Genomic DNA, 17,869 nt, shown 5'->3' with positions numbered 1-17,869 from the left:
CTTTTAATAGCCGACTTTTAATCACGAGCAGGTAACCAAAGATGATAAGCCTAGAAAAAGAGCAACTCAAGGAAATAGAAACTACTCAGATGAAAAAAAGACATATTATTAGCATCTCTGGGGACAAAAGAAGATTTATCAATGAAGTAAACTCTTAGAAATGAACATGATAGTGTAAGTAAAAAAAACTCAACAGGAAGGCTATTAGGAAAAGCTGATGAAATTTACCAAAAAGTAAAGCTAATAGAAAACCCAGCGTAGATGATTAAGAGCAGATTTAGACAACTGATGGAAAACTGTGGGATGAATGAGTTTTAAGTACACAGAAAACTAAGGAAATGAAAAAGTAAGACAACTGTTAACTCTACGTGGTAACAAAAACTGGGGCAACAAAGGAAAAATAATAATTAACTACATAGCTTATCTCTGCATAGTATACATATATGTTCAAAATAATAATGTAAACACTGAATACTGACATAATCAAAATTACAAGATAACTATCTGGGAAGAATAGGAAGTATACGTGTGTGTGGGGTGGGGAAAGGAAGAAGAAACAGCAAATTCGTCATTATCTACAGTGGAAAGTTAACAGATAATGCCTAAACCAAACCAACGAACAAAAGGTAGTATAATTACAAGAGCATGTAATAATATAAATATTGTAACACCAAAAGGATCAGCTAACAATTAAAAGTAGTCGACCCTGGAGAGGGAGAAAAAGGTGGGAAGGAGGCTAGGACATGCCGTTTTGTCTAAAAAGAAAACAAACAAACAACAAAAACCCTTGTAAACCTAACTCTTTAAACTATGTTCATATACAACTTTTATTAAAGTATAAACTTAAAAAAAATTAATAGCTTGCCCACATTATAAAAATAAACTAGAAAATATGATTTTAAAAAAAAGATCACATTCACAATAGCAACAAAAACTTCATACTTAGGAATAAACTCAACAAAAATGTACAAGATGTGGATTAAGAAACTACTGCTACTTAACTGGGGGACCTAAATAAATGTAGAGATAACCAGTTCCTAGACTGTGACCATATCAGTTCTTAATTGGATGGATAAATGTAAACCCAATTATAACTAAAAACTAAATTATTCTAAGGATTACCTGGAATAATAAATGCACAGCATTATCAACAATGTTTCAAAAAATATTTTGTTAAGTGATAAGCATAGGTTCAGAACTATTATCCAGTGAGATCCCAATGCTAAATGAAGGCATTAAGGCTGATTTTATATTTCCTTAATTTTGCTTATTTGTATCTTCTCTCTTTTTTAAAATCAATGTAGGAGTACTTTTAAAATAAATTATGTTATTAAAAAAAAAAAAAAAAAGAAAGGCAGCTAATAGGTTACTGAGTCCAATAGGTCAGACCATATCACACAGGTCTACCATATCACATAATCTCAATAATGAACTACGTTTCTTTGTTTTGATTCCGTTGATGTCTTTTTATCCATACCATCACAGCAATAATAAGATGGCCAAGAAGGCAAAAGTATATTTAATTAACCAATTTAAGGGTGAACAAAAATCCAGTACTATGAGTTCTCCAACAAGGACAGCAGAGAGAAAAATGGAAAGAAAGATAATCCAGTAGGTCAAAAAAGGAGAACTTCCTCAGGATCCATACCGTTGATAGTGGGAGTTTTCTTCCCCTAGCATTCTGTTTGTTTTAAACCAAATTTATTTTAAGATCTCTGTGAAAGAGAAGAAGTTTATTATTTCCATATACATATGAACTGAGGCAAAGAGCAGTCATGTGACTTGTTCGAAATTACACAATTAAGTCAATGGCTGAACTGTAAACAGAACCTAGGGATACCCAACTGCTAGTCTGATGCTCTAACGGATCGTGCTCCCTGCTATGTAATAGGACTGTTTCCTTTAATTACAGTTTCTTCATTCACCATCAGATTATCAGCCAGAGGCTTTATCACTGGTTTTGCTCTTCTTGCATTCATGGCATTACTCCAAGAATATGAGATTTACATGATAAAAAATATAAAGACCACTGTGTATGTATCATACCAAATCTGAAAATTCCAACCAGTGTGACGTAGACAGTTCACTAAGCCTGCACTTAATGGCATATTTATAGGTAAAACTGCAATTTTAGCATCCATTTTGGGTTGGTCAGTGACCTGGAGAAAATTAGTTTTGTTTTTATAGAATCACTAATGTCAGTGCACTTAAAATCTTACATGAGAGCATTCTATGGTCTCATCAGTCAACAATATTCACAAATATGACCTATATACAGAAGTCCAAAGGGTAGCAGATTTTAGAGCATTTGTGGTGTTGGGAAGTAGAATAAGATAAAAATCATGACATGCTCTTACATTCTATGCTGAAATCTATAAAAGAAAACGGACTGGGTAAACAAGTAAGTATCTGAGAAGAGGTGTGCAGTCACTTGTCTTTGAGAAGCACTTTGTGTTTCTTTGGCACATGTCACGGCAGCAGTAGTAGCAGCAGCCTTGCCCTTGGTGCTGATTTCTTACCACTCTAAATGCCTCCTCCGAGCCAGAATACACTGGCTGTTGCTGATCACGCTGTGAGACACCTGCACTGGCTACTAGGCTTGTCATGACGCACAAAACCCTACCATCTTCAGCTTGACATTGTGCAAGTTATAATTATTCATCCAAATGAATATGTCAGAGCAGCAGCAGCAGACCTCTCATCAGAGCAAAAGAAAAATACATCAAAACATTATCAACCCAGCAGGAAGACAGGGACCATAAGGAAAATTACCCATTTTTAATATGGATGCCACAAAGCCATGCCTATTACTTTACAAAAAGAAAGGAAAATAAAGACCTTCCAAGTTTAAAAGTCCAGAAACACTGAATCCAAAGAGGAAATGTACAAAAAGCAGACAAGGAATTTTTTAAAATCAATTATCTGGAAGCTATTTACAATCTTTTAAATATAAGTTTGCTACTAGACTACAATAGTAACATTTATTTCGCTTAAGAACCACATCTGTTTAAAAATTGTTTAAAAAGAACAAAGACAGGAACTCCCACAAGCAGAATTGTGTCCAATAGGTCAATGATAAAAGATACACAGTAAAGAAGTTTGATGTTGCTTCGTATTTCCAAAATGTAAACTAACAATGCCAACACTTTTATCACATCTAAAAAGACTCAAGAGTTCATACTTGCTGGCAGTATCACCAAAATGCTTACGATGTACAGCTAGACTCTAACAACAGGCAAACAGTATATTTTGAAAATTTTCTGAATTTTAGTGGTTTATGTAAAAGAAAAACTGAAATCACCCCAGACCGCCACAAATGAAGATAAATCCAAATTCTGTGAGCATATATAAAATAGGCAAGTGTAAATATAATTCCTATCCCATACTTAAATATGAAAAAAGTATAACTTTTATAACAGACTTTAGGAGAATATCTTTTCAGAACAAGATATGGAATATTTTCTCATTCAATACACGAAAAGCAGAAATGACGAAGAAGAGAGTGATAAATGTGACCACACTGAAACGTTAAACTTCTGATCGAAAAAATGTAACACATACAAAGTTAAAAAACATGCCACAGGGAGAAGATACTTATATCCCATATAACCAATAAATAACTAGTATTCCAAATATGTAAGAAATGCTTATAATAAAACACAAAAATTTAAGTAGGCAAAGATTATAAACACAGTAATAATGAGTATCAGTTCTTGATAAGAATTAAGGTCAGACTAAGATCAGACTAAGACTTAGAAAGGATTTGGGAAAGTAGGAATTACTATGCATTGCTGGGTAGGAGTATAAAGTTATGCAACCGATTTTAGAAGATAACTTCGCAATATTTTGTAATCTCAAAGAGGTGCATTCCCTACAATACAGCATTTTCAACTTTAGGCATAAACCACACTAAAAGTCTCACATGTGTAAAAAGGAAACACAGAAGGATGTTCACTGCAGCACTGTTTAAGTAAGAAATTGTGAACAACCATATAAGTAGGGCAATGAATAAATTAACTGGTGGATTCATATAATGAAATGATATAAAGCATTTAAAATGATATAAGATCATGGGTAAATCTCAGAAACAATGTTGTATAAAAAAGGCCAGACTGCAAAAATATTATAGAATATGGCATAAACAAATGTAGCAAAAAAGTATGCATGGATAGTATACATACCAATTCCAGTCAAGTGGTTTACCTCTAGAAAGGGAAAGAAGGAAAGAAAGAGGAAAGGAGAGAAGCAAAAGAGGGGTAAAGTTTTAGGTCCCAGAACATTTTATTCCTAAGAGAGAGACAGAAAGAGAGATATCTGAAGCAAATGTGACAAAACATTAAACATGTCAAATTTGAGTTGTGGTTAAAATGGTGTCCAAATTTTTATCTGTACTATACTAAGAATTTTAGTATGTTCTTTTAATTTAAAAGAAGAATTTATGACATTCCAGTTACTGCTAATTAATTCTGTATTCTTAGAACTAATACAAAATAGAAAACTTGACGTATGACCCAATTAAATCTAAATCTGAATTTGAATTAATATTATAAACACTTATTCCATGCATCTATGTGCAAGGCACTGAGCTAGTGTTAAGTAGGGATAGAAAATTTAGAAGAAATTGCCCTCTAAGATTTTCTAGTGTTAGAGTCACAAACTAATTTTGCTAAATGGCAGGATAAGGTAAGTGCTAAACAGTCTTTTTGTGGAGATGCAAACTTTTTCACAGATTAAAGTCTGGGGAAAACTTGTATGATTATCTAAATTTAAAAAACTAGGAAACTCATCAAAAACATATTCCCAAGGTTGAACCTTGGGATTTTAATAAATATTAAATTATAATTTAGAGATGACCTCACATAATACATAGAGATAAAGTTTATAGAGCCAAATAGAAAAATGTATATTCATGTTTTTTGAAAAGTATGCAATTTATGTATAATCCCAATTCCTTAAAAAACAATCAAAACAGTATTTCCTATACATTTATAACACACATCAGAATACCAAAAGCAAATCACAGGGTTTTTCCTCCCCTTTATTTTGCTGTGTTTTCTTGATTTCCATTGGAAGGAGGGAGACTTTTGTTTTTAAAGAAGAAAACAAGAAAAATATTTTTAAAATATATATGGTATAATTAAAATTTGACCCTTCACAAGACCATTTAAATCCTGTTAGGCTTTTTTTTTTTTTTTTTAAACTAACTTCATATACAAGACAATTATTACTTTACTGTATATATTATAATTTAAAATGTAAGTATAAATTCTCACTTGAACCTACCAAAACTTCATAACAAAAATAAGGGTAGTCTCTATTTAGAGGACATTTGTAAAACGTCACTAGGAATTTTTGTTTCGCTTTGCATAAGAATAGAAAGGTTCTCTTCATTTTGGTATCAATTTACTTGGTGAGACGAGGACTATGCCTGTCATCATTAGATCGTTCTTTGAATCTAACCACCATTCTGCCAGATCTTTAAAAATCACACACGTGAATGTTGATGATGGAAATGTTGATAATCATACCATATCTTAGCCATATAATGGTACAATTTACAAACGCATTCCTAAATACATTAACTTGTTAAATATCAGCAATGTATTGAGAAATTGACACGAGTAGAAGAATCTCCTATATTCTTTACTCAAAGTAAGAATGTTCCAAGGCACTCACAAAAACAATATAGTCTAAGTTCAAGGATGAACTAAGGACAAACACTTAAAAACAATAAAAACTGAATAGAAATGGCAGGGTTTACATTTTCAGTCATAACTCATTCTCCTCTGAAAAAGATTCTCTGATATTATGTCTGAAAAATGCCACCCAATTTTTAACCTACTGCTCACTGCTTTATAAAGAGTTCTTTAGGATTTAAATTTAAAGTAAAATTTCTGTCAATAGAGCTTCTTCAAGTTTATTTAACACTCTCAAAGTCCTGTTTATAAATAAATGCTTAAAGAAAACTGAAAAAAATCACTTGTAATCTATAATGGCCACTTATAAGTAAACAGAACGTGCTTTTTAGCTACTTAAAATAAATTTAAGAATTTACCTGTGGTGTCCAGGAAACAGAAAACGAAACAGGAAAATCCACAATACAATCTGGTGATTCTGCAGGGTACTATAAAAAAGCATAAAGTTAGGTCATTTTTGCTTTGGTGTGACAATTTCACATAAAATATTTTAGAAAAACTGAATATATTAGAAAAAGTATTATTATAAATGCAAATGTATTATATATCAATATTTTGATTCTATTATTATAGAGATATTAAGAGCTGATTAACAGTCAAGTTAAGCTCAAGAGGTACAAAATTTGGTGATTTGGGGGTGCCAAACCAATCGGTTTTGAAAAAAAGAGTAATGAATTAAGTCAGTGTCAGGTCAGCTGCTAATGTGATTTGAGGGGTAAACCACACTGAATCTCAGTTTCTTTATCTTTAAAGTGAGAGATCAAAATGGTTGATATTTAATTTCCTTTCAGTCTAAAATTTAACCTCAAATAGCCTCAGTCACTTGTTAAAAGAGGCAATATTTGTTAAAAGAATCAAGAAATGCACAAAAATGAACACATATAATTATCAATTAAAGAAGTATTTTCCACAACAAAGCATTTAATTTTAGCAAGGAGATAAATAAAAAGAAACAATGAAATGTCTCTGGCTTATTAAGGAAAAACAAAATAGTTTTAAGAAAAATCTTTTCATGGTTGATAAATAGAAAATTAATTAGTCAATAGTTTTATACAAAAAGTGATAGTCACAGGACTAACTAGGTTTCTAAGTTAAGACAAAAGGTAGTTTTTCTTAAAATCAATTTTGTTATTAGAGAATTGTACTACATGATTTCTCTAAGATTCAGTCTGGATTCTTGAAAGTCACATGTAATTTTTAAAGTGCTCATTTCTTTCCATTACAAAGCTAAATTTACTAACATGAAAATTAGTTTTAGGAAAACTCCTTTCTCTCATTTGACAAAATGTTTAAAATAAGTTTTAGACTTTCACTTTTTTCAACCTCTTATTTTTAACTACTTTGTTGCCTAGCAAAAGGGGACAAAAAATTATCACTATAGTGTTTGTTACAAACATCAGCCCATTTGAAATCAATGCTTTGAAAAGAATTAACATTTAGTTACAATGACAGTCTGGTTAAAAATAAACCTATCAATGTATACTCTGACTAATGGTATCTAGCTATGCAGAAGTGGTAACACAAAGGTAAATATACAGGAAACCATATAGAAATATAACAGTGCTCTAATTTAGAGGGAAAAAAGAAAGGTCTGGCTGGGATTACAGAAGAAGCCCTATTTCAGACAATTCAAACTATTAGATGATGTATGCCAGATGATAACTGCTGCAATTACTGGAAAAACAATTTGTACACTAATTTTTATAAGTCATGCGATTATCTCAAAGTAAATGCAGGCAGAGATCTTAGCTTTCTCTGGTTTCTAGTTCTGCTAACTAACCTGTGACCTTGGATAAGTCATTTAACTTCTCTGGCTGTTTTATATGTAAAAATGATGGAACACAACTAAAAGCACTGTAAAATCTCTTTTCCCTCTAAAAAATGTTAATATTCTGCAAAAATAATAATGCACACTTAAAACCTCCTTGGGTCAAAAATGGAAATATTTAGTTCACCTTGAGTTGCTGCTATTTATTGTCTACTGAGCTGACAATGAACAATATCAACTCTCTAACTTAAACAATCATCAACCCAGTTAAGAGTATGAACTTAATGTTTACTGTATACAGAGTAGATAAACCAAGTAAAGTATCTTAACTTTAGAAGTCATTAAGTACATACAGCACATTATGTTAAAAGAGAATATGATCCTACATTCAAATAGGGCTCAGGGTAGTAAATGGCACGTATGTACTGATAAAGAAAGAGATCCACAAGGAGTTAAATAAAAAGCAGGTTATAATAAATATAATATGATGCCACATATCTGAGATAACATTCAAATATATATTTTAGGTGTAATTATGCAAACATACAAACATGTATATAATAAATGAGACTGATCCATATGTATGTGGCTTTACCATCTATTATGAGTTAAATGTATATATATTGTGTTAATTATATTCACTTCCAAGATCAATTCTGTTTATATAATATAATAAATGCTACATAAATGTATTGAACCTAAAAAGCACAAATTTATACACTTCTGGATGACTTAACGTGAATTATGCAGTAGCATCCTAGATATTCATTTTTGGAGTTGTTTGTATTGCAGTACTAACTACAACATCGATAACTAAATACAATGTTGTAAAATGATTGTCAAAATTCAGATTATTTTTCAACAGTAAGTTACAGGTATATACAAAGCCACTAGAGACTAACTGCCAAAAGCTTTACTTTAGAAATCCAGTTGACAAGAACAACAAAAGCTCCACATAAAGAAATGAATTGAAAAATAGATACGGTAATTAATAATTTTTCATTATTATAGTTTTTCAAGTCTCACTTGAAACAATTCAATCAAATCAATAACTATAAGAGAAAATAATTATTATATAATATTAAGTATATATTTTGTCACAAACAATATTTTTTAGACTCTATAGTATACTTTTCTATGGAAAAATTTAACCCAACCCGAACTGTGATTGGACCCCCCCAGCAAAAGAATACATACAAATTGCAGCAGATTACAAAAACAGCCATCAAAGACAGAGTGCCCAGCCTCTGAAACGTATCTATGATTTGTTTTTCAAGTAGTTCTGATCTTGGCCAAAGCTAAGAAAGCCCTAGGCTACTTCTTTTTTAAAGGAAAGACAAAAATTTCACCTCATGGTTTAGGAGGAACTGTAAATACTGCATAAAAATACACCTATAAAAATGACAAAATTCAGCTGTTTCTCATATTTCTTTTTGATTTATATACTTACTTTTAATGGGGGATGTCTAGACAAAATTGGTATTGTTTTCTTTGTGGGGTTTTGGAGACAGTGAGGTAGAGTGGCAGAATTGGGAGAGTATGTATTCAAGAATAAAAACAAATGCATTTCTTTATTACGTATCAAAAAATATCAGATAAAAGAAATAGAGGTTTGTGTATTTACAAAAATAAGCGTGTTGTAAGGTTTGTCAAAAAAAAAAAAAAAGAGCTTGACCCTTTAAAATTCAGTTTGGATTAAGACTTTGCATTATGTACTCTTAACATGCAAGTTTTAGCTTTCACTGTTTTTAACTGACAATCCCAAATATTCCTAAGAAAGAAATGACCACATCTAAAAGACAACTTTAGTCTCTATGAAAACCAAACTAAATGGACAATTAAAGACTAATAAATCATACCAACACAAGATTCATTTAGTTTCAGCCTGTCTTTTTTTTCTTTTTTTTTTAAACGCAAATTTTTTTCTTACTAACTCAAATAAAGCTTTCTCTTCTCTCTTGCCAGGGCATCCATAATAGTGCTTCACAGCTATCGATGCTGCAAAAACTGACACTTGAAAGTATTCTCTAGAGAAATATTAAAAGTGTCACCTTATCTACCTTGAAAAGTTATAAGAAAAAGCAGACAGAATGGACCATACTAGTGGCTACACATCCTCCCTCTCAATACTACCAATAATGTCATTAATCAGAATTAATGATAAAATCTTGTAGGTGTAGTGATAGGCAATGTAGACTTAAATCATTATCTCTTAGTAAGTAGAAAAGATTGCAAAAATGAGGCTTTAAAAAAAAAAATCAGGATAGGATGTATTTTAAATTTTTCATTTTGGTCTTCATAGCAGCAAAGCAACTTTTATCAATGTACAAAACATAAACAAATAAAACTTTGAAGAAAATGACAGAACCCTTGCCACTGGCAGTATATGACCTTTGGAAGGATAAAGGCAGATTTCTCCTTGATCTTAAAAAAACACAGCTTTAAAAATTAAAAAAAAAAATAAAACCTTTTTCATTTTCATTTAATAAAAATATTCATGTAACTTATTTTACAAAGAAGATTTCTATCCCACTAATTTTTTCTCAAAACTTATCACATATAAATCTTGAAATTATACATAAACGTTGTGTGTGTAAGAAAAAGAGAGAATGAGTCATTTCTCAATTTGTCTGATATAGAGGCACTATAAGATACCAACTTTTCTGTCACCCAGTACAGCTTTATATATTAATTTTCTCTCATGAAAAGCTTAAATGCCAGACACATTTTTAAAAAGGACAAACACAATTGATCTTTTCATCACTACAATCTCATGAAACAGAGTTGATTGATGACTCCTAGGGACAATTAAAAAAAAGTTAGATGACCTGGTTTTCTCAAATTCTAATGTTTCCCCAGTGATTACTAAGTAAATGATTAATATCCTGAACTTGCTTATTCTACTTATTTCTCAAAATTCACAATCTATAATTAAAAAATAAAGACGAAACAGCTACGTTTTGTGCCAATAAAATTAGTGAGTAGTTATAGACCACTAACCTGTAAGGGCTCTATAAATAGAGGTGTATAACCTTTGCAAAATTTTTAAACAGAGAAGTAAAAAAATTTCAGCCAAAACAACAAAAAAAGTATGCATATGTGTGTGTCTGTGTTTGAGGGGTCGGGGGAAGTCAGAAATAAGAACAACAAAGGGAATTCATAGTAGGAGTTGAAGACAAAGGACTTTCTTCAATAGAACTTTACTTGGAATAGTGGAAACTTCCAACTCTTTTCTACATAGGATGTTATGAAAATAACATTATGGTACTTTGAGGCTGCCAAACCTTATTTGTAGTATTTCTTTACTATAAAGTCTATATTTTGATCAAATTTGAATTACAACAGTGACATGAAATTATAGCTAGGCTTTGGGAAACTTAGTGAATAAATTTTTTGAGGCGTTCCAAAATAATTTTTTTTTTATTTGGCCGTGCCGCACGGCATGTGGGATCTTAGTTTCCTGACCAGGGATTGATTCCGCACCCCCTGCTTTGGAAGTGCAGAGTCTTAACCATTGGACTGCCAGGGAAGTCCTCCAAAATAAATTTTAAGTGTCATATATATTTTTTTTTTTAGAAACAACTAGCACTCGTTTACATTGAAAACCTTCACAGGGTTCATTTCCCAAAGTATTTCCTGGCCACAGTAACAGTTTAACGAAGCACATACCTTCGCCTTCAACTTGACAGTGATGAGATGCTCTCTACCAGAAGCATCTTCGGCTTTTAACTTGATGGTACTAAAGCAAGTATCCACATACACAAGCCTGGTGAGTAGAAGAGAATAAAAAATGATCACAATAGAGAGGGTGGGGCTGGGGGGAGGGGGAGGTTGGAGGATGGTAGGATTTGAAATGAACATATTTGCTATATTCCTATTAATCCATTACAAAAATTAATCAGAGGAATTTGTGTATGCTATCCTATTATGCAGCTATAGATTTACTGCCGTTAACACACCAGCCCAGTGCTTAATGCAGTCATAGATCTCTGGGTTATTTACAATGTGTGTCAAGTCTCATGCTGTGGTCAGTGAGCGCTACGTCTCGGTTTTCCATCACCGGAACCTTTGGCGCACACAGCATGTTCCTGTCAGACTCTACTTATGTACACATTAAACTTCCTGTCAAACTCTTTGATCCATTTCTGTAGTTTCATACAATATGAGACTTTTATGCTTCCTTTATTTGTTTTTCTCCTCAATGAACTTCTCCTTTATTATAAATAATGTTACTGTACAAAAGCCTGGCTAGTATTAGTTCATATACTCAAATTGATCCTCTAAGGAAAATGCTGTATAAGCACAGGTACAGCCTGGTCTCCTAACAATAAATTTTCTTTTTGTGCAATATATAGCTTCTGACACTTAACCTGGGCATGTATTCAAGATGACTAATATTTTAAACACATACCACAAGCACAATTGTTTTGGCTTTAAGTTGCTCTAAATGCATGATTTTTTTACAATGGAAACCAATACCCTTTGAAATATATCATTCTGTAAAAATATGGTCCCTTGAGAAGCATAAGCTACTGCCAAAAAGGTTCAAATTTAGCAGTATATTTACTAGTGAACTGGGCATGTGGATATTTTTTTGACATTTTTACAGTACCATTCTCTTGTAAAGATAAAAAGTAGCCTAACAGTATTGCACAACTTATCACCCAGACTGATGGTAAAACCTGTTAGAGTTCAAAACTAACATTAGCCTCCTAAACTAGGAAACATTTTTTTAACAACACTATATGCTGTTTAGTCACTGGCCAGATATAATGGTAAAATGGGTCAATTTCAAGAAGCGCTGGGCAATAAAGTTGTGGAACACTATTTGTAATGAAAAACAGATCTAAATCTGAAGATACATATCTTCAATAATAGAATAAAAAGTAAAACAGAACAATCTTTATCAACAGAAAAAATGTTTTATCATAATCTATAAAAAGTCTAGTCTTAGAAAACAAATGAAAATTATTCTAGAAATGTTTATTTACATAAAAATATCAATGACTATATATTTAATCATTATTTTCTTTCAGCTTTATTTGTAAATGTCTCATATCCCCCTCCCCTCAAAAATTTACAACATGAGACTTTATCACATGTTTTATCAGTATGACTCTAAGGGTTAGATATATGGGCATCTGACTCTTTGAAAACATCAACACTTCAGATTCAAGATGTTGAGATGAGCATATGCATTTATATCCTCTGTCTACTCACACACAGAAAAAAGGAATTTTAAAAAGATATGCATAATCCCACAGTTATAAAAAGCACAAGAAGGAATAGCATCAATCAAAGCAAATTTTCAACAAACTTTATAAAGATGTAAAGCGGGCAGAAGAGCACTGAGTAACAAAACAGATTAGAGGAGACAGAAAGAGGGCTCCAGGAGGGAGACAGCTGGCAAAAAAAGAAAGTCTACAGAACAGAGGGTATTACTTATATGTGGGAAGAAATTAAGGAAATTTTTTAAAAATACGAGAAACCAAAATGGGAAGAGGAAATTTTAAACTAAATCATAAACAATAAAGCTATGTTAAAAATGGTAATTGCTCTACCATTAGCTTTTCAGTGAAAAATATTTATGTAGTCATAAAAAATTAAACTGCTTACTAATTACAATTTTTAGAATTCAGCAATAGACAAAGCTAGCAGACTTAATTATAGTTACAGAAACTAATGTAAATATATTTGATCATTGCAATTTAAAACAGAGACAACAAAAATTGAGAAGGAGAAAGAGAAGGATATGAGGAGGGAAGATTAGAAACATTAAATTTTGTAATTGCTAATTTGAGAGTAAGAGATACCATCTTTAATTGAACAGACATGAAAGAAGTTTAAGAAATATTAAAGCGAATAGAAGAATAAAAGAATAGTGATGAAGGGAGAGAGAAGGCAGTATATGAACTAAATCCATTTTTATTACAGTAGTTAATCAGTATTTAATTCTGATCAATCAAGCAATGCTGAATATAGGCATATTTTTTAGAAATACAGAAGTTACTTGTAAACATGAACATTTCAGAGTGTTTGTCTCAAAGTATAAGACCAGGGATGGGATATGGTATGGAAAAAGCCTGCTGCTTTTCATTATAAGCCCTAAATAGTTTAGAAGCATGATGAATATATACAGAGAGAGAGAGCAAGAAGGAATAGGGAGAGAGAAGGAACAACTAAATCACCAACTAGTACTTTTCATACTTCTCATTGCTGCTTGGCATCAACATGTTCAAAATCATTACGGAACATCTATAAAATAAGACAGCAATAAACTAAAGTTCTAGTCTTTTGTTTGCAATCACACGGACAAAGTTTAAGATGTAGAAATAATACATTAGAGAAAAACAGGCTTATGCTCAAAATACTGCCCTGCAGTCAAAAGGATCATAAGGTTAATTTTGTTAAGCTTTAAGACAAAATTCAAACTTTTAAAAATTTATAATTTCAGGTTAATCTCAGCATCGTCATTTAAAATTAAACATTTTACCCATGTTGATTCCTGTCTACTTTGTTTGGGGAAGGAGAAAATTAATTGTGATTATTATCACGTTTAGTACATGTGACTGAGATTGGCAAATGTGCTCTAGTATTTACTCTCAGCTTCTTCCTTTTGGTAGTAGGATCCCAGCCACCGCAGCACTCCACCTAAACCAAGTTTTAGCTGGGTACACTCCATCCAGCTAGCAACCCTTCCAGCTGTCCTTGGGTATCAGCGTATCACTAAATTTTGGCCAATGTACTGCAAGCAGAAGTGATATGTGCACCTTTTGGATCATTTATAACAAAATCGTGGCTACCCCTCCCCCAATCCCTCCCATTCTCCCTTCCTGTACAGTGGAACTTAGGCCAATATGACCCAGCAAAGACCATGCCGACAAGAAAACCTCTTAGTGCAACTCTGACCAACAGAACTTTCTGCGATGACGGAGGTATTCTATATCTGCACCATCCAAAACAGTAGCCACTAATCATATGTAGCTATGGAGGACTTAAAATGTAGCTAGTATGAATATTAAATTTTTGAGTTAATTTAAATATAAGTATCAATAGTCACATGTGGCTAGTAGCTACTATGCTGAACAACGCAGCCAGTGGATGGTTGAAAAGCAAAAGAAACCTGGGCTCTTGGATGACCCTGTGAAACAAAGCCACCAACTCACTCTTGACCACCTGCTTACCTGTGAACTGTTAAATGAGAGATGAATAAAATTCTTTGTTTGAAACACTGAGGATTTGGAGTTCTCTTTGTTAACAGCAGCTCAGCCTGTACCTTAACTAGATAATCAATATTTGTATCTATTCACGATAGAAAGGAGTATCTTAATGTTTGGTCTACAGAAGAGATATTAAAGAGGAAAAAAAACAGCAATAAGCTCTTACAAGTAACATTAAAATCAGTTTTTCTTAAAAAAAGGCTATTTCAAATGTTCTCTTTTATTGGTAAGTTGGATATCTCAATTTAAACAACATGAAATAAATAATTTCTACTCATTTAAATAAAACATTTGGGCAACTTTCATTATTGGAAAGCTCAAATTTTTGAAAAGTTATAATCACATTTAAAACTTATATTTAGAAGTTTAGGTATTTACCACTTAGCTAGACATATTCTAAAACTGACTAAGAAATTATAAAAACATAAATATAAAAATCTAAAGAAATAAAACACTATACTTTTTGCACTTTACTTTGCATTTATCATTTGCTGCATTTCTTTATAAGTTACTGCTTGCAATAACTAAAATGGCACTAAACTTAGAGTTAAGGTTTTTTTTAAATTTTATTTATTTATTTATTTATTGGCTGCATTGGGTCTTCGTTGCTGCACACTGGCTTTCTCTACCTGTGGTGAGTGGGGGCTACTCTTCGTGGTGGGTTGTGGGCTTCTCATTGCGGTGGCTTCTCTTGTTGCAGAGCACGGGCTCTAGGTGCCTGGGCTTTAGTAGTTGTGGCTCGCGGGCTCTAGAGTACAGGCTCAGTAGTTGTGGTGCACGGGCTTAGCTGCTCCGCAGCATGTGGGATCTTCCTGGACCAGGGCTCGAACCCGTGTCCCCTGCATTGGCAGGCGGATTCTCAACCACTGCACCACCAGGGAAGCCCAAGAGTTAAGTTTTTTAAACATTTGAAAGGGATATTAATACTTAAGCTTCAGAGAGGTTTTTGTTGTTCTTCTTAATAGGTGAATGTTATCAGTACAGAAAAACAGAATGAATGTGCTTTATATCTCTTGAAATACTATACTTACTCTGACCAAAAGCTTAAGTTATACAGTTTTTTTCATTAAATATCTAAATGTATTTACGTACTAATACCATCAAAAGGCAGACTGAAGACCTTCATGTTTTAATAAAGCACCAAAGTTTCCATTTCCACTCTCAACTTTAAGCATTAACTACTTCAAAAAACAACCTCCCTAGTTAACATTTTTCATCCCTGTGTTTTCTGTACACCAGTCTATCCTGCCTTCCATTAACTAGATTAATCTTCCTAAATATCTTTTTAATCATATCAACCACTTGCTCAAAAATACTCAGTGAGTCCCCATCACCTGCATATAAAGAATCCTTAGCCTAACAGTCAAGACCTTTTAGTCCGGCCCTAATATTAATCCTCTTATGTGAGCAACTGATCCACTCCCAAGTCCAAAAATGAACTGCACGTTTCCATCACTACAAAGTTGCCTCCCGCATTCCTACCCTTTTAAGGCTTTCTATATGCCTCCCAAGCTTTCCCAATATCTACTTCCTCTCAGAACCTTCCTAAATTATCCGTAGCACAAAAGAACTTCACCTTTCTCTAAACTCTCATACTGCTCCTTTTCGTGTTAAGTTTTGCCTCCCAATCAAATAAGCTTTTTTTAAAATAAGTAATATGAAAGTTTTATTTTTCTATGTATGTGTCAATGCTCTATGTATTATATGAACATAAACAAGCTGCTGTCAGACTGGTTCATATTTACTGATTTGCATGTAAGTTTTAAACAACTAAATGCAAATTCTGTTCAACTAGATACTCTAAACATATGACCAATGTTTAGAAGGACAATTTTTTCACTTTTATATAATTTGCATTCAGTGATTTGGACATATGTATGAGGTAAAAGCACTCTATTTATAAAGGTCATTTAGAATGAAATTCATACTTTTAACGTCTATGTTCTTATGCGTTATACAACAAAATTATCATTATGATTATAATTAAATCATAACACTAATTATGTTGTAAAACTCATACATAGTCAGACCTTTTGGTGAACTAGTGTCTCAACAACTTTATATTTACTTTACACAAGGAATTATTTGAGTCACATAACTTATGTTTCTTTTCAACCCTTATTACTAAGCATCATTGGTTTCATTTGAAAAATGAAGAGTATGTGGCTCTGAGAGGTTATGTGACTTGCCCAAGGTCACACAGCTGATAAGCCAGAATTAAAGCCCTTGTCTCATTACTGGAATTAATTTAGTATTAACAAGTATCTCCATTTCTCCCAATATGTTATATAATTCTTTGAAATGCACTGAGAATTATAGAGGATATCACCATCAATGAATTAAGTCCATTTCAATTTAATACATGTTGACAATCTTTCAGCAGCACAACAAATTTAGTAAAACTCAGCTCTTTCCCAAAATAAATTTAAAAGGCCAAATAGTTTAATTCTACTCACTCTAAGCGATAAATAATATGCTACATTAAAAAGGACAAAACCATCAGGTCACTACCCCCTGTTTGAATCATTTAAGCTCTGAATTATCTAGGACCATGTGATTACTAAAATAAACATAAGATATCCTATAAATAAAGTGACTATGCATTTCTTTTGAACTGGGACACTTTTGAGACTAAAAGGGGCCAAGATAAAAGGCATAAGTTAGGACTATCCTAGGTAAAGTGGGATATAAATCAGCCATTCTATAAAGCAAACAAAGCTTTCAACTTCAGGACATTCTTAATACCAAACAGAAAATCCTATTAAACCCCAAGAATTCTGTTTAATTCTTACTGTTTTAATGAGCCATTCTGTAACATAACACAAGCAGAAGTTAATGGAAACCCATCAAGACACTTTTTTGCATCACCCACTTTTTGAGCCAGTATAACACCCAAAATCATCCACAACTTCATCTTACCCTTAGGACAACTTGCTGTTTTTAGTGTGTTTTTAAAGAAGTTGAAACAAGTGTAGAAATTACAATAGCAGCAATCAAACTTAAGATCAGCTACTAATTCTCAATGTCATTTCTATAAAAAATAAAAAAAAGGTATACGAATATAGAGGAAAAAGGAAAGATTTCAATCATATTTTTAAACATTTCCTTTTTTCTAACTTAATTTTTTATAAAGCTTGACCCTATAGAACTGATTAGATATGTCAAGTATGTAATTTAAAAACACA

The 17,869-nt window shown here is 32.4% G+C and overlaps 1 protein-coding gene across 4 annotated transcripts in view; it reads right to left on the bottom strand.

The window, feature by feature from the left end:
- Positions 1-17,869, bottom strand: part of FANCL (FA complementation group L) — a 77,735-nt gene that overhangs the window by 34,293 nt on the left and 25,573 nt on the right. For all 4 annotated transcript variants that reach the window (XM_082426298.1, XM_082426296.1, XM_082426297.1 and 1 more), the window contains 2 exons: positions 11,134-11,230; positions 6,056-6,124 (listed from right to left, as the gene is read on the bottom strand). In XM_082426298.1, the coding sequence (XP_082282424.1) occupies positions 6,056-6,124; positions 11,134-11,230 (166 nt within the window). The remainder of the gene's footprint in view (positions 1-6,055; positions 6,125-11,133; positions 11,231-17,869) is intronic.

The sequence above is a fragment of the Balaenoptera physalus genome (assembly GCF_965194825.1).
Source record: "Balaenoptera physalus genome assembly, chromosome: 15".
NCBI classification, from domain to species: domain Eukaryota; kingdom Metazoa; phylum Chordata; class Mammalia; order Artiodactyla; family Balaenopteridae; genus Balaenoptera; species Balaenoptera physalus.
This window is presented reverse-complemented; position numbering and strand designations above follow the sequence as displayed.